This window comes from Pochonia chlamydosporia (assembly GCF_001653235.2).
Source record: "Pochonia chlamydosporia 170 chromosome Unknown PCv3seq00023, whole genome shotgun sequence".
NCBI lineage: Eukaryota > Fungi > Ascomycota > Sordariomycetes > Hypocreales > Clavicipitaceae > Pochonia > Pochonia chlamydosporia.
In genome coordinates, this window is record NW_019154058.1 from 15,173 (window position 1) to 33,376 (window position 18,204).

Genomic DNA, 18,204 nt, shown 5'->3' on the forward strand with positions numbered 1-18,204 from the left:
AATGACGTGAATCCCTCTGGCAAGAGGAGGACAACAAGTTTAGGCATACACAAGCAATTGACAGGCTATTGAATTCAGTAACTTTTGTGTAGCAATAAACATTTGGAACCGCAAAACGCGACAAAAACAGTCAATGCGGAGTACGAGGTAAGACACTTATGGCTGCGGGCTGTCAGGACGTTCCACGTGTTTTGGTTCGGAACTTAGCCGGATTCACGCAGGGTTGTCTTGAAGGCGCTGGCATGTGATACTGTCAGATTGTGGCAGTGTCGTAAATAATATAAACAATACGTATAGTGTTGCTTCCACCGCCGTCTTTGGCGGCGGAGCCAGCAGCCTGAGAATGGCTTCAAACGGCGGCTGAAACAGACCTCACGTGAGGAGGCCTCAACACCAACACAGAGGCACGTTATCTATAGCTAGATGAATTCAACAAGCATCAAAAAACCAGTTACAAGTACCCCAAATCCCGTGATAATTATCACCCGAATAGAAGCCTTGCGCTTCCTTATTGGCAATATTGTCAAGATCAGGTCGCTCATTCAAAGCAAGCACAATATGCTATTGTCAAATAAATGCTGTCATTTAAAGGACCATTAAAACAGTTTGGAGAAAGGAAGGGAAAAAGGGCAAAAAAAAAAAAAATTTTTTTCGATCAGTGGTCTTTTACTCCATGTGACAAGGTGAACATCATTGGAATCGCATAACGCGACAGTTATGTGTGCCACTTGTGGTTTGGCCTTCTCGCAGTTGCGGTACTGAATATCCCACCGAAGTGTGCCCGATCAACGAAGGCCCAACCGCACCCCAGAAAGCTGAACCGCGTTGCTGCCTAATGGTGAAACATCTGGCCAACTTAGCTGCATAACGAGTATCGGCAAGGCGCTTATGCCACTGCTCGGTGGCTCGTCCGGGGTGACTTCTGAGTCCTGGATGAGAAATCATTTGTGTGCATCTTTTATAGAGGACACGGGCAAAGTCCCACGGCAATCAGCATGCTTAATGCTCGTGTTAAGCGAATCGCCGCACGACGTGCTACTGTGCCGCCCTCTGAAAAACTTACAACCTAGAGGAATCAACAATCGTGGAATATATCCTTGACCTAGATTCGCGATCATTTTCTTTCCGGCTTAGTGGTGTGCAAGATATGGCGAATCGAATGCTCGCCGATCGCGACGCGCCCCCCGGAGTACCACGATGGGCTTCAAATTTCGTCAAAGGCCACAAAGAGGTCTGTACGCGTTTTACGCGTAGATACGACTATCAGCGAGCCTTATGCGAAGATTCAAAGCTGGTTGAGGTCTGCTTTTTCCGCGACGTATAATGGCCCATGGATCAGCACGAACAATACGGCCAAGGTAATGTTTCTGGAAAGGGACAGAGTTGGCGTGGTCAAATCAGTACCGAGGCGCATCGCTCACGTCGGCTATTACAACAAAGGTTAAAATTGTTCCTTCAAATATTTCGATGGGTATGATCTTTCGTAGATTATCATGATTGTATGAGGTCCACAACTGCTAACTTCGCCTCCCTTTACCACACGTTGCAGTTCAACCTCAAGCGCACATGGGTCCAGTAGATGCCCGAACTATCAGACTTGGACGACTGACAAGTTCAAGCTATTTCCCAATTTCACAACATGCCATGACCTTCTCGAGAGCGAACATGGTGGTGGCAATTTGGCTGCAGGATGAAGGACCACGGCTCTGAACCTCATAAGATTGTATGGGTCTGCGAAAGATGCTTCCTTCGCAACAAAATGAAAGCTACGCATTACACCTTCAACGCCTCAACCGCTGGAAGCATTGTTCGACATCTGAGAAAGGAACACAAGATTTTCCAGCCTGCTGGCTCACGCGAAGACCGGGTTGCCGGGACAGGAAGTGCACAACGGAGCTTGCTCGATATGCTGCGCGCTGATCCGAAGAATCCTCGCGACCAAAGCCTTCTTAGCAATTTGCATACTTTGTTTGATCCGGCGATGAATCAGCTTCTTCTCCTGGACTGGCTAACTTACCACAACCTCCCGTTTAATTTGGTTAATTCCGAGCGCTCTAGACGGCTGCTGCTGTACAACAATCCGTGTCTTCAAGAAGGGGGGATACCCAGCGACAGGACCCTCGTGAACCTCTTAACAAAAGAATACAATCGAGCTCTTGATCCCGTAAAAGCTATTCTTCAAAGAGCGAGAAACATGATTCATTTTACTTTGGACGGTTGGACCTCCCGACAAAACTCATCATTTCTTGGCGTCAACGCCCACTTCATTGATCGGGATTGGAAGCAGTGGAGGATCCTTCTGGCGTTGGCCGCTCTCCGTAAGCGCCATACTGGGGCAGCGCTGGCCGATGATGTTGCAGACACAATATGTGCTTTCAGTCTTCAACATAAGATTGGTTGCTGTACGCTTGATAATGCAACGAACAACGGCACGGCTATGGAAGCACTTGGCCATGAATTTGACTTCGACCAACACGAGCGTCGTATTCGGTGCGCTCCTCATTTCCTGAACCTGTCAGTAAAGGCAATGATGTACGGCGGTAAAAGGGACAATTTTGCTGAGCTGCTTGCGCATTGGGGAGATGAGGACTTCATGACTGACGAAGACGAGCAGCGTCAGCTGTCCGACGCTGTTGATGCACTGAATGGCGACGACGATCTTGACACGCCGAATCTGGAGGAAGATTACGAGTCAAACACTACTCTGGGGGAGAGCCAGGATTCGTGCCTAGTTCCTGAGATGGTCAATGCCGACAAGATGGAGAAGTATCGCAAGTACGGCCCTTTTGGCAAGTTGCACAATATCGGCATTGCTCTTCGAACGAGCAGCCAACTTCTCGAGGACTTTCATGAAGCTCAACGGCAAACTGCCCCTGATGAACCCGGTATTAACGTGGGTCCAAAATGTCTGTACTCGCTGGCAGTCCGATGAGGCCATGGCCTCTCGAGCGCTGCTGAAACGATCCGCTTTGAACCGAATGCTGTCAATTATTGAGGAACGATGGATTCGCCAAGGCGCCAAAGAACAGGACCGGCCAACGATATTGAAAGAAAAGCTTTCGCTCGAGGAATGGAAGGTCGTTACTGCGGTTCAGAAGATACTTCAACCGTTCAAGGTTGCTTCAAAACAACTCCAGGGCGCAGGCATTTCTGGCAAACGCTCAACAACAGGTGGTTTCGACGAGTACTTTCAAGTGATTGAGATGCTCCTTGATCACCTTGAGTGGGCCATTCAAGGTGTAATAATCGAAGAGAATGATGATCATATGATGGAAGAGGTTCACTTGTTTGACGATATGGATGCAAAAACCCGTAGGCTCTTAAAAATTTACATCAAACTCGGTTGGAAAAAACTGAACAATTACTATGATAAACTGACCTCGACCGCCTATGTGGCGGCGGTTGTATTCCATCCGAGTAAGAAATGGCGAGCTTTAGAGCAGCTTTGGAATCAGCTGCCGTCTCGTCAGACATCAGGGTGGAAAAAAGCTTACGCCGGGAACTTGACAAGCATCCGGGAGGAAAATTACAAGCACATGGCTCACGAGCCAGCCTGCAATGCCATGTCAGCATCTGGAAGCCATGATGCCTTGGACTACATTGAGCGCCGATTGGCGTTTAATCGATCAATCATTCGTCAAGACGCCGAAGGACTACAAAGTAAACGGCCAAAACAGCCAGCCGCACTCCCAACACAAGACGAGCTCGATCAATACCTGTCTGAGCCGCCGGTAGATAACATCGCCTACAAAGCCGATCCGATTGCTTGGTGGAGAGACGTTGGCGCTGTGCGGTTTCCCCAGCTCTCTTACATGGCGGTTGATTTCCTCACAATTGCGTCGTCTTCCGCCGAAACAGAGAGAGACTTCAGCAGTTGCGGGAGGATGGTCACACCGCTCAGATGCCGCCTACGACGTCACATAGTTGGCATGGCACAATGCCTTCGATCGTGGAGTAGGGCTGGCATTTATCAACCACATCTCCCTCTAGATCTCCTTGAAGGAGATAATTGGAGACAAGTACTTCAGTTAATAGGCAGAGTCAACGGAGATATGAAGGACCAGGACTAGCCATGATCGATTTGATCGACGATCGATATCGATCGGCCATGAGGTCTGCTCGATCGATATCGATCGACTGCGGGCCTTGATCGATATATATCGATCAACCGAAGCCAAAAAATCGATCGATACGATCGATTTCGAAGCTTGGTTGATAAATATGGGGGTGATACTGCTAATAGAACACACAGGCAGAGTTATGACAGGCTGATAGTTGTTCGTTGTCCTCTATAAACTAAGAATCCTCCGATACTAAATACTTTGAAAGTTTGGCTTACTGCAAGATGCCTTGCTGGCAAAACATCTGAGTGATGAATCAACAAACGCAGCTCTATCCTCCAGATATGTCTTCAAAGTGCAAACAACCCGTTATTGGCGCCTAGTCGTTGAAAGAGTTTTGAGGTGAAGAATGAGCCATCGCCGTGCCGCGGGCCAAACAGGGAATTCCTTGACACGACCGGCACGGCGTATAACGACACAAGTTGAATGTTCGTTTGGGAACGGCTTCCTCTAGGATGACACGGAGCGAGCTTTGCTGTTAAATGTGTCCGAGCAGTAATGTTTTCCAAACAAATCTGCATAATCAGAGGCTTGCACTTGTTGCTCTCTGGTATGGAAACGTTAATTGCAGCATCGGCCACATTTGCCGCCGAACGATAATTTCTAGTCATCGCTTAGAACTCGGTGAACCGTGGCAGCTACCTTCCCTGCAGGCTTCGGCCAGCAATTTCTTCCATCGATCAGTATAATCCAGAAATATCCATCCGTGGGGTTATTGGGGCTAGGACTCACAGAACATACGCGACAGATGCGCATAATCAGCACAAAGAGGATGATAACAAGAGTTGTGACGCCGACGCATTTAACTAAAGTCGTTTTGCGATGGAATTGAAGCTCAAATGTTTTGGGTTTCCAGTCGGGGCTGGAAATCATTACATTGCCTTCCTCGTCTACGATGGCCAATCGCGTCGGGTCCAGCTTGAACGCTGGCAACATTCGAAAGTCCTATTCGAGGCTGCAGAAGGTTGGTTATGAGAAGTGAGCTACAAATTTAGTTGTTTTGTGATGCAACGAGTCGGGGAACGTGACGCGGGCCAAGGAGTTCTGGGCGAGTTACGGGGGGATGAAAGCGTAGCAACCTTTGTGGCTCCGTCAATCCAGTGGTTTTGCATTGGGGCCATGCACCCGAAGCGCGGATCTGTTCCAGTTGCAGCTTCCCATCGCATGTCTGCTGAGGTGTCGGTTCACCACTGGCGCGGGCATGGTTCTTCGGTGGCTAAATTCAGTCCGTCACAACCAAGCCGTGCAGCATTGGTCACACTAGAGCCACCTTACAAGACACCCTCCATTTTGATAGCGTGGCTTCCCTGGTCCAGTGATGGATAGAAACGTATTGAAACTGAAACAGAGCTCAGTGTCAGTTTCAATCACTGAAACGGAAGTCTGTTCCGGTTTCGTTTCATATGTTTCATATGTTTCATACTTATCCTTCATCTGGCCGAGAAGCAACGTATGAACACGCTGTAAACTGGATAACTTGACCAATTATCTAGTTACTGAACTTGAATGACAATCTGCGTGACAAAACTCATCCGTGATGCCCTTCTTGCGCGGTTTGTCGAGGTCAGGTTTTCGCATCGTCGCATACCTGGGCACAATAACTTGTTATAACCATGGTTTTTGGTTATAACCATAACCATACTTAGATTTTGGTTATATGGTTATAACCACATACCCTCGTGAGTATGGTTATAACCACATGTAACCATCTTGGCGTCTTGGCATCTTGGCACAGGAAAAATTTGTCAGAACCTTGCATGCGACCGAATACTCCCTCATCTACCCTATCTCCGACCATCATGTCGTCGGACAACTCCTCTAGTGTCGCCTCTACGTTGCAAAAATCACCAGCACCCACAACACCGTTGCATTTCGATGCTCTAATTAAGGTCGAATATGTTGGCAAACCTAACAACTCCGTCAAATCGGGAGTCCAGCGTCGAAAGCAGTTTTCCTGTACGAGATGTAATTCCTGGACTACATCTCATCGAACAAACGCTGTCAAACATGTTCTCTCTCTCCATTCGCTCTCTGGAGGATCTTCTCCATCCCCCGTGTCAACACCAACGTCACAGCGAGATATCTCGTCTATGTTTACCCCTATCATTTCCCAGAATGGTCTATGTAACAGCTTCAATCAACAAGCCTATCGAGAGGCTATTATTGGCCTGCTGACCCGTCGTCGGATGCCGTTCTCAGCCGTTGAATGGAATGAGATGAAGGATCTTGCTCTGGCCTGCAACCCCGCTATTGAAGATCTTCTCATTACTTCCCGCCGTACTGCTGTCCGCTATATTGCATCGAACTATAAGCTTTATAAGGGACAGATAAAGGAAGGACTCGCTACCAGCATTAGTCCTATACATATATCTTCAGACTTATGGACGTCTCCGCATCGACACTCTCTTCTTGCTATCTGCGCCCAGTGGGTGGACCGTGAGGGGCGGCTACAAAGAACTCTGCTAGGGTTACCTGAATGTCGTTACTCCCACAGTGGTGAGAAACAGGCTAACCTACTCCTCCAAGTTATTGAAGAGTTCAGCATTCAGTCTAACCTGGGATGGCACACTGGTGATAATGCCACTTCAAACAACACTTGCCTCGAGGTGATGGAATCACGCCTGCTCTCTTAGCACCATGTTCTATTCAATGCTAAACAACGTCGCATTCGATGTATTGCCCACACTATTAATCTGTCCCTTCAGGCGTTCCTGCTGGCATCTTCACGAGAAGCACTTCTGGCCGCACTAAAAGCCACGACCGATGCCACCGGGGAAGAGCTAATCAAACAATTTTCTGATGTCCTTGACGCCCAACAACAGAAACGGCGTGAAGAGTGTATGCAATGGAAAGGACCCCAGGGAAGTCAATCAAGGAAGAGGCATGCTCATCGCCGTGATAGCCAGGGTAGCCAGGGTTCTGTAGGTGATGAGTACTCCGGCATCCAGGGTGTGCCTACCTTGCGCAAGCTGCATGAACTAGCCGTCTGGCTTCGCAGTTCATCCCTACATGCGGATATCTGGGATGATAACGTTGGCCTTAGGCTCGGTATTGACAATCGAACTCGGTGGTCTTCTTGGTATATGGTTATTGATAGGGCCATCGCGAAGCAATCGGAAATCAAAGCTTTTATGACTGACCACGAAGCAGCTCTTGGTAGTATCCGTCTTACAGCCCAGGATTGGGATTATCTTGATAAAGCCCGTACATTTCTGCAACCATTTGCTTCGGCCACACTTTATGCAGAAGGCGACAAGTCATCTATTTCACAGTTGCTACCTCTAATGGACGCCCTTCTTGCCCATTATGAGAGGAACAAAGCCCATTATTCCCAGGAAGACCACCACGACCCCCGAATGGTTCGTGCTATTGAGATGGGCTGGTTTGTCCTCGATAAATACTATAATATGACTGAGGAGGCACCTGTCTATGCTGCGGCCCTTCTTCTCGACCCTTCTCGGAGAGCAGCATATATTCGGAAGAATTGGCCGGCTACATGGGTTGAACCCGCTATTGAATCTGCTAATGCACTGTGGCAGGAGAGTTTCAGCACAAGGTGTGTCGCTGATGACCAGCGCAACCTGTTTTCAATAACGCCGCCATCGGTGCCTTCCAGGAAGCGTGGCTCTGAGCTGGACCTCCTTATGAGGGATATGGAAGTTATCACTGCAGATGTGTGGGATAGCGATGACTTCAGGACTTTCATTGAACTGCCTCCCTTCCGCATTGATTGTAGTCCTCTCGAGTGGTGGTCTCGCAGTGAGCAAAAATCGCGTTACCCACGGCTCCACAAGATGGCAACGGCTATTTTGTCCATTCCAGCAGAGTCATCAGAGCCTGAAAGGGTATTTTCTGGATCTAGAAGAACTTGTTCATGGGATAGGCTGAGTTTATCATGTCTTAATATTCAGAGAATTGAATGCATTGGTAGCTGGATACGAGAGGGCCATATCCGGCTTTCCAATCTCAACGGCATGGGCCTCCCTATGGAGGCAACCACGATGGATGAAGATGAAGAGCTTGATGACGAGATCGTAAATGAAATGCAATGGATTTAAAGATGTCTTGCGATGATGGAGATCATGGTTATAATATGGTTATATGGTTATAACAAGTTATAGTTTCCGGCTCATGGTTATTTATGGTTATGGTTACGACACCTCAAATAACCATATTTAAGCATATGCCCAGGTATGATAAGATGGCTCTCTTCAAGGCTGAGAACCAGCAACTTCGAGAGGCAAATGCACTATTAAGTAAGCGGCGTAGAGCTAAAAAAACACGCTTACGTCAAGGCGGCAGTATAACTATTTCCGAGGGACAGGCTCTTCAGGACCAGAATGATGTAGAAGAGCAGATTCAGCAAGAAGATCGCAAGATAAGAGGTCGAAAGTCAAGGGTTGAGACTAAGGCTCGACGATGTGGTGTGTGCAGTAACACTGGCCATAATGCGCGAACTTGTCAGATTGATGAAGAAACATCTAATGAAGAAGATAGCAGTGAAGATTAATTGATTTCTTATGTTGTGGTTGTTATTCTGCAGTATATTTGTGATGAGGTGGTATTAGGTGTCCGACTCGCTATGCACCTACGTTAGTATAATAGTAGCATAGTAGAGTTAATAGTAAAATTACTTTAGTATAAAACTCATCAATTTCTTGCCAAATAGACTTGTAATGCAATCAAGATCGCATTTGGTGGCGATATTCGCCTCAGCATCAGCCGAGTGCACCTCAACGACTCAGTCCGTTACAGTATCTGCTGCATGCAATGGCAGAGAGGAAAATGACATACAGATCTAATCATAGAGATAAGATTTCTAGAGCCAATTAACATGCAGGATTTTGCCTTCCAAAGTACGATAGTAAAATTACTATTGTACTTCCCGCTGAAAAACTATACTTCGTAGTATACTTTGAAGTGAAGATAATAGTACGATAGTAGACATAATAGTACGATAACACAGTACAATAGGCAAGTCTGCCCTGGCTTCGGCAAGTCGAAATGCGAGCAACATCTTTTGTGTGTGCAAACCATCTTTGTCTGCTATCACAGCCCGCACTACGGGCCATCCTGGCCTACAGCCCCTGCACAATCCGCCAACGCGTAACAGATTCAACTGCGAGCACTTTTATGCTGATGCCATGTCAGACAGTGTTTCCTTTGGTCTTGCCTGGCGCACAGGTCCATGCCGTGTGCCCCGCTAAGGGAACAGCCACCGCCCTGGACCAAAAATAAACATGCGTAGGCATATCGGAGCTCGTGCCACCACTACGGATGTACGACGCGAGCCGGATACGAGCGATTTACAAATAACTCGTAGTTATACTGGTCATAGCATTACTTGTCACTGTCGTTGCATTATGAAAAGAATCGGGAGGCATTGCTCATCGGACTCCCTTCATTTGCCGCCAAACCTGCTCTAGGAGTCCATCGCAGACATATCCAGGTATCGCACGAATAGAGCGCACATTTCGGAGGTGGCTTAAGGGGACATCTTGGGGGTGTGACGTCATTCACGGATTGCCATCTGGGGTAGAATGGTTGCAAACGAAGACATACTTGTCTCGGTACGGCTAAGTCGTAAATTCGGAATCTCTGCTCAATGGACGGATGAGCCCAGGCCAGCTAAGTTTGTCCGCTCCATGCAGTACCGCAGAGCACAGCGTTGTAGTGACAAAGATGCCTTGCTTCCCTAGTAATCCGGACATTCATCTGACCTTTGACATCCTCAGATGAAATCCCCGTGGAAGAACGGAGACCGACCTTCAAGGCACAGCTCGGGATCAGTCACCGGGGCTGGATGTCACTAGGTACGCCTCTGCACAGTGGTTTCATCAGGTTCCCGTGCTAATGGGGGAGCCGTTTCGGAAGGATCTGCCCTCAGAACCTTGGAAGGTTTGCTAGGTTCGGCCGCATGAATGTCAATAGTACTAAAGTCATCACACTAACACACTGAAACGCGCCATGGTCTACGCGCAAATTGAGACGTTGAGGATCTCATATATTTGCTACGGGGCTGTAATCACTTCGCTGTTTCTCCAATGGAAATCAACAAACTTAATTGGCTACGTCCAAAATAGTAACAAGTTGCGCCTAGTAGGGTGTGATCTCGATCATGCCGTAAAATTTGACAACCTGCAATGAAAGACCGGTAAGAGATTTATGATCGGCTTGCGCAGACTGTAATGGATAGTTTGTCACGGGGGTGATGAGGCTATGAGGTGACTCGGATATACTTCAAAGTCATTTGGTTTGCGGCTGTAACAGGGGCTTGTTACCGGATCCTTCTCCGTCTCTCATGACTATGGATGATAAGGCGAACGTTGAAGGCTTTGTAATTGTACACTAGTGATGGAGCCCGTACTGACGACAAGTCTGCAGCTAATCCAAGCACACATCCCCCGCATTATTCCGAGCACATATATATCCTCTTCGCTGCCACGGCCATCCTCGAACTACACCTCAGCGTGAGTGAGCCACCGGAATCCCGCAACACTCATAGGAGCCGCCATGCCGCGAATGCAGTGTGAAAATTTCAATCACAATAGACAAGAAGGAATCGTACCGATTCGAGAAAACAATGGCCGGATGTAAGCGAATGCCCGGTAAATTGAGCCAAATACTGTTACTTTGAACACCGACTAGTCCACAACACGGCGGATGGAAGTATGAAGCATCGCAAATTTGCTGCTAACGGCAGTTATAGGCATGACTCGATACAAAGCTACTCGAGCTCTCATGAGAGTGGCACTCACGAGGTAGATGTAGTAGATGCCATGGAGGTTGAGGTTGACTACGAGATGCCAAACAACCCGACAGGACTCTACCAGTTGAGCTCAATGTTGTGCTTCTACAACCCTGGCACCGAAATTACACCAGCCGTGGACTCCACAGAAGGGCAGTCTTACTCTGCAAGGGCTATGGGCGATATAGGATCTTCGGGCAGTACGGTACCGGTTCCAACCCAAGCTCTTCGCCACTCCGCTCTGGTTAATAACAAATAGCAAGGTCAAAATGGCAGCATAAACACTGACGGCGGTGTCGAGCATAGTTTTTCCAAAGGGTGGAGATTGGTCATCATCGGGGTCGTATCTCTTGCCTTTATAGGCGCGTTTGTTGGTATCACTCTCGGAGGTTCGAATTTGGGGAGCAAAGAAGGTAGATAATAGGTCAACTCTACTACTTCGTTATAACTAAATGGTTATTAGAAGGAATGTCCAGGTCACTCACTCATACGAAAGGAATTATATGGTTATTATCTCCAGAAGGTGTCCGTTAGTACGTAATTGTCATCGAAAACAGATGCTCCTTCTACAGAGCCTGTTTATTCTCTTGAGGGTCTATCGCCGATTTGCATCAGATGGGGTTTGTCTAGCTCGCAGCCGATACGCGGTAGGAGCAGTGTTGGGCAGTAGCAAGTCGGTGAGACATTCATCCTCCGTTTAAGGCCACTCTCCTCCACTACTATGCCGTTTGAGAAGATACCTATAATGACATAAGATATCATAAAGGACCTTTTAATGCCTTAACCCCGCATGGTACAGGTTGTTTTATTGTCATGTAGTACAGCTTGTGGCGGGATCAATCCCAGATATAGTCTCTCCAGGTGTATTGCTGCATATCTTTCCTGATCTCAATCAGCCTTTGTATCATGCTTGATACCAGCTATGACTATATTAAGAACTCTTCGTATTAGGAGTGAATAAAGGATTACATTGAATGGTATAACGTAAGTGCATAGTGGGCTGGACAGCATAGTGAGCTGGACACTCCACTGCCAAAATAGGACTCTTCATCTTCAACTTTACATTTCTCTCCCAATAATCATGGAAAATGTCGATAAAGAAAGACAAATGATTTTAGCCTGCCAGGCTATCCAAAATACCCCAAGACTAAGCATTCGAGCGGCTGCCAAAATCTATATGGTACCTCATAGTACACTCAGCGCTCGAGTTAAGGGAATCGCCGCACGACGCGATACTATGCCGCCTTGTCGGAAACTTACAAATCTAGAGGAATCAACAATTGCTGAATATATTCTTGACCTAGATTCGCGATCATTTCCTCCCCGGCTTAGTGGTGTGCAAGATATGGCGAATCGACTGCTCGCGGATCGCGACGCGCCTCCCGTGGGACCACGATGGGCTTCAAACTTTGTCAAGCGCCACAAAGAGCTTACTACGCGTTTTACGCGTAGATATGACTATAAGAGAGCCTTGTGCGAAGATCCAATACTAATTCGGCCCTGGTTTGAGCTCGTGCGCGACACAGTCGCGAAATACGGCATCCTAGAGGAGGATTTCCAAAATTTTGACGAGACTGGCTTTATGATGGGCATGATCTCAACCACCATGGTTGTTACAAGCTCAGATAGACATGCCAACCCAACCTTGGCTCAACCAGGTGATAGAGAATGGGTTTCGGTAATCCAATCTATTAATTCTCGAGGTGAGGCTATCCCGCCATTTATCATCGTTGCGGGGCAATATCATCTTGCGAACTGGTATGAAGATAGCGCGCTACCGAAGGATTGGGTTATCTCTATAACTCAGAATGGCTGGACTACAAATGAGAAAGCGGTAGAATGGATTAAGCACTTCGAAAAGCACACTAAGCCGCGAAGTCAAGGTGCATATCGTCTTCTAATCATGGATGGGCATGAAAGCCACCACTCCACGGAATTCGAGCTATTCTGCAAGGACCATAAGATTATCACGCTCTGTATGCCGTCTCATTCATCCCATATACTTCAGCCATTAGATGTTGGCTGTTTTGGGCCATTGAAGAAGGCTTATGGTAAAGAAATTGAAGGGTTAATGAGAGGGCGGATTACGCACATTACGAAGGCGGACTTCCTACCCGCATTTTGCGCTGCATTTAAAGCTGCAATGACGGAAAAGAATATCCAGGGAGCTTTTCGGGGTACAGGGCTTATTCCATTTGACCTAAAAAGTGTCTTGTCGCGGCTAGATATAAGGCTACGGACGCCATCGCCTGTTGAAGAGGCTATTGAGCTACCACAACCGTGGGTTCCAAAGACCCCAAATAACCCAACGGAGGCGACTTCGCAGACTGATTATATTAAAAGACGAATAAGCCGCCACCAAGGAAGTTCTCCAACATCAATTTTAGTTGCTATGGATCAATTTGCGAAGGGAACATGCGGACTTATGCACAAGATAGCCCTATTAAAGGCTGAGGTCAACCAACTTCAAGAGGCCAATGCAATACTAAGCAAGCGGCGTAGAGCTAGAAAAACGCGTCTACGTAAAGGAGGTAGCATGACTATTGCCGAGGGACAAGCTCTTCAGGACCAGAATGACGTAGATGAGCAGATAAAGCAAGAAGATCGCCAGACAAGAGGTCGCAAGCCGCGGGATGAGAGGAAGGGTCGGCGATGTGGTGTGTGCGGCAAGCCGGGCCATAATGCACGAACCTGTAGGATTGATGTGGAAACATCTAATGAAGAGGATACAAGTGAAGATTAATTGATTTCCTATGTTGTGGTTGTTTTTTTGTTAAATTTCTGCGAGAAGGTGGTGCAGGGTGTCCAGCTCACTATGCTGTCCAGCTCACTATGCACTTACGTTAGCTCTATACACATACAAAGTGAATGTTGTAACGGTCCAAGCGAGTATATTGACAACTGGCTACGCGACTACGACGAGTATCTAAAAGCCAAAGAAGAAAGAGAAAACAGAACAAAGAGAGCTCGAAGCTGTTAATCTCGCTTGTTTTAGGTCCCAGCGCGGCAGCAGTTACAAATGTCTATCAGCCGCCAACCAGCAGCCGTAGGGGCTGGTATATTACGATTCCAAGAACAGACAATCCGAATAGGTTCAAGGTGCAACTTATTAGTAACAGTAAACCGAGCCAATAACTAGATCTTTCGGAAGGCTCCCTTTACGGCCAATATAACGATTCTTGGTTCCAACACAGCCAGGCTCCCTGTGCATGGGCGAATTAGTGGTGTGCGCCAAACCAGTCCGCCAATATTTCGGATGGAGAACATACGAGTAGAAGTCGCAAAGATGGCCACCAGTCATCAGTGACTGTATGTTGCTACATTCACATTCCTGTACGTGGTCTAGTATCAGACGCGACAATAGTATCAGTCAAGTGCTTCGTTGTTGCCGAGACTCCATTTGATCAGACTCACAGCAGGTTAAAATTGGAACAGAGTCGACATTGCAGCCTCTGAGATTAGGCCTCTCACACAAGGTGAGGTCGAAGGCAATGGCTCGGCGTGATTGATCAGGCCCAACCACAGGGGTCGCAATAGTTGAAACTGCGAATGCAGTGACAACGGTGACAGCGGCGATAGCCTTCATGTTGAGCTACAAGCTTGAGAAAAGGATTTCTTCCAGTGATGAGAAAGCAAGTCGATCGCTGAGGGAAGTCTTGCGACCTCTGAGCTATGAATTGGAATGTCATTGCTATATATATAGCCGGCCATTCGCAGCCGCGGCTGGATGAGGCTCGTATTACTGTTGATTTCTAACTGTCCCACGATGGAACGTCCAGGATTTCACCTAACACTGCCCCGTAACATAAATTACTGTTCATGCCGAAATGGACCACGGCGGACTTTAGGGCCTACGCACGGATAGAAATTGGGTGGCTCTGCTGGGATTACTTGATGGGTATATTAGCCACCACTATCACGAGGCTCCCACTAAGCTGAAGTACATCGGTCCGTGGTTGTCAATGTATCTGCATATATCACGCTCGTAAGGATCCGATATTTCATCTTGCATGACTGGGATGTCAGGATGGCCACGCCTCTCCTCTTTTAGAATGCCCAATACGGTGCCCTCCGTGTGGACTGTAACCTTGGAGAGATAGACAGTTTGCGATCCGTTGCCGTGATTCCGTATTTCCCTCCTAGCCTTACAATAAATGAACAACTGAGGTGGAGTCGATACGAACATCCGACTATACCGGGGGTAGAGGCGAGCCTTTATATTCACTAGTCGCTGGTGCCGCGATTCGCTGGAAGTGGCTGAAGGTTGGAAATAACCACTTTATGCGTAAAAGGAGAAGCCATGTTTCAGCTTAGTCTGCCACTTAGTCCATAACGTAATAATAGGCGTCTGAGCCAGGCGATGAGGACAAGCGAATTCCGTCTCTCATAAGGCCATTGTTGGCTAGAGATCATTCACTTTTGCTGCCAGAACATTGAAATTCAACAAGGAGCCGGAGCAGTTTCACAAGAGTAGTACTTGTAGATCCATGGATTGTTGTCAAGATGCGGAGCAAGCCTTGATATCACCTATTGACTCTAATAAACTGATGACAAGAGTAAAATTGTGCCAGTAACTGGTGGACGACAAGCTCGATTCCAAATAGTCCAACCAGAGCCGCGAGCTTTTGCAATTTTCGTCACGAAAGAGATGCCGTTGCCGGTTTCACATTGCTCCGGAAGTACACTAAAAACACGGAGCGCCGTAGATTGGACTCCAAATTGCTGTCCCAACTGCAGGTAATAAGACTCTTATTGAGTGCAGCTTGATAAATGTCACACCCATAGGAATGGATATTACTTGGGGTTGTGCGAAATGAGTCTGTGTGGGGGATGCGAGCTGGGCACCCCTGAGGTTTCCACGATGTCACGGGCTGTCCTAGTATCTGAGGCCTGGTTCTGCGTAATTGGGTTAGTTCGCTTAATTCCAACGACCACTACTTGACCATGAGCTAGAGGCTCGCCTCGAGCTCCTTCCTTTCTCCTTAGTTTTAGATAGACAGTATGAGGGCACCCTTTTGTTGAATAAACTCGGACCGAATCCTTCACAGAGCAGGCGAGCACTGTTGCACTTGCTACAAGAGAGGGTGATTTTGAACGGCTGTGTGCGCTGACATCATATGTACGCTACTTCCCGCCTTATTGTTTGGTTACCGGCATCTCTGATGCGAACGGAAGACTGACGATTATTTCGCCTTGAGTGGTCTCATTCTCTCTGGTAGCATCAAAGCTTCCTGATGTGTTGGCTGCTTCCATTGGGCTATTTCTCGATTGTTATGTTTTAGAGCATATCGATTCTGTCTATTTGCCTCTTTCTCTTGCTTCCTGGCTTCCTCTGCCTGCCGCTTTTGTTCCCTTTCCTTGCCTCGTTTGCCTCCTCTCTCAAGCTTATGCCTTTGCGCCACCGCCTTCTGTTGCCGTTGAGCTTGTCCGTTTCCTTCGAAAGAGATTCCTCTTGCTTTCTGGCCTCCATCATGGCCTTTTTCAAAGGTGCTTGGGTGATTTTGCTAGTCTAAATTCCCGAGCCGAGTTCGATGAACCAACTACTCAAAAAGTCGGAAGATAGGGGTCCAGTCCCGCTCCGAGCTATGTGCTGATTGAACATCCCAATAGCGTGGCAACCACCTCACCCACCGAAGCAAGAGTGATCCATGCAGCGCCTGAAAGTATTGGCTACCCCGTTGTACGGTGGTCATTGCCCGAGTCCCCGGCCATCGCCTGAGAGGGCAGACGCTTTGCCAGGTATCGAGAAGGTTCCCCCCAACAGTCCGCTGTCAACATTTCATGGAGCTACAGAAGTCCACGGCCTCATAACCACTAATGTATCCCGTGTGCCCACCCTCAAGCTCCCCGGGCTGGCGTATGCCTTGTGGCATCACGAAGGGGAGAGTGCGAACTGGTACACCGAAGGTCTTGAAACTCCTGGGTTTCATCGATGGCTCTACATGCGTCCAATTCAGCAAAGCAGAATGAGAATATATCTGCCTTCATAGTACAAAATGGCACACCAAGTTCACTCATATTCGGAAATTTACATTCTCCCCAAAGCCATGCTGCACCTGCCCTTGAAAGAGGCGAACAGTGTTTGCCAGGCGAAGAGGCGAGGATTGCACGGGACTGGCGAGCTTTGATGGATGCAAGACCTAGTATCTGCCTGCCATCTGCAGCGTAATGCCGGTACTCTACAAGGAAATCGTCCGCAAAGTTCCAAAGGCCATCCCTGATTATCTTGGCATGAGACAAGCAGCCTGTTCGGAATGACGCATTTATGGCGTGATGTACGGCAGGGGGAAATGTAGGTGACGCCGGACAGCTGAAGCATTGAATCTAACCATGCATCACACGAGTCAGCACACAAGGTAGAACTATGAACAAAGGGTCGAATCGGGATGCTCTGCGGACGTCGCTAGTAGTAAAGGCTCAGACTTAGGACGTCGACATGTTTTGACCCACTACGTGGCATCCCTAAAGTGGAATGATATGGCTGAACTAGCATCTGCGTGTTGAGGAACTTGGGGCAAGGGCTAAAACGTCAAACGATCAGCGCCACCACTCTGATTAAGGCAATGTGACGTCTCGCTGGCATAAATTGACGGGACATATTAGGGTTGTGAGTATTGAGTGGCTTGGAATCAATGCATGGATGCGACTCCATACATTGGACAGCTTGGTTGGGAGTATCTGGTGACTAACGCAACAGCGCTCCAGCAACAAAGCAGCACTGCACACTTTGATTTGCTGAAGCGAAGGGTTGAACTGCGATATCCCTGTACTCACGATGATCTGCCATCCGTCTCGGGACAATCCACGCCCCTGTCCGCCATGGTGCGGTCTGGAGCCGTAGGTGCCGCATTAGCGTTTAATAGCTACCCTCTCGATACGACAAATGTTCCCTGAGCTAACCCTGGGCCGTCCTTGCTTGCTCCTTTTTCCTACCTGCGATACCCATAACTTGGTGATAAATGTTGTCCTTGAACTAGATCGATATCATGGCTGGGTTAAGTCGCACCGGTAGCTTCGAAGTGACTACGGACGTAAAACAATAACGACAAAGAGAGATGCGCATTTCTTTGAACAAACCACAGATATTACTTCCAGGCATTCTCTCAGAATGTCACCTACGCCAGCAAGCTGCACTCCTCAGCGTAAAAGTGAGAACAGTGTGGTAAATAGTATGACAATAAAACAATATATCGCAATACATACCATATAATATGCATTTTCTGATATCGTGGCAATACAATATGCGGTTTCCTATATCGTGACAATATGATATCAGTCGGCTCATATTGGCAATATATTGTTTATATTGGTTGGTAAGTATGGTTTGCGTAAAAC

The 18,204-nt window shown here is 47.8% G+C and overlaps 4 protein-coding genes across 4 annotated transcripts; all 4 read left to right on the plus strand.

The window, feature by feature from the left end:
- Positions 1–1,759: 1,759 nt before the first annotated feature.
- VFPPC_17097 (ribonuclease H-like protein) lies at positions 1,760–4,070 on the plus strand (the record flags this gene model as incomplete). Its single annotated transcript, XM_018294846.2, has 2 exons — positions 1,760–2,893; positions 2,925–4,070. The coding sequence occupies 2 exons, from the start codon at positions 1,760–1,762 to the stop codon at positions 4,068–4,070; spliced, it is 2,280 nt and encodes a 759-aa protein (XP_018136048.2).
- Positions 4,071–6,961: 2,891 nt separating this feature from the next.
- VFPPC_18551 (hypothetical protein) lies at positions 6,962–8,179 on the plus strand (the record flags this gene model as incomplete). Its single annotated transcript, XM_018294845.2, has 1 exon — positions 6,962–8,179. One exon carries the CDS (start codon positions 6,962–6,964, stop codon positions 8,177–8,179), a length of 1,218 nt encoding a protein of 405 aa, XP_018136047.2.
- Positions 8,180–8,304: 125 nt separating this feature from the next.
- Positions 8,305–8,631, plus strand: VFPPC_17095 (hypothetical protein; the record flags this gene model as incomplete). Its single annotated transcript, XM_018294844.1, has 1 exon — positions 8,305–8,631. The coding sequence occupies one exon, from the start codon at positions 8,305–8,307 to the stop codon at positions 8,629–8,631; it is 327 nt and encodes a 108-aa protein (XP_018136046.1).
- A 2,003-nt stretch (positions 8,632–10,634) lies between these two features.
- VFPPC_12112 (hypothetical protein) lies at positions 10,635–11,290 on the plus strand (the record flags this gene model as incomplete). Its single annotated transcript, XM_022428809.1, has 3 exons — positions 10,635–10,714; positions 10,831–11,074; positions 11,129–11,290. 3 exons carry the CDS (start codon positions 10,635–10,637, stop codon positions 11,288–11,290), a joined length of 486 nt encoding a protein of 161 aa, XP_022283902.1.
- Positions 11,291–18,204: the final 6,914 nt, after the last annotated feature.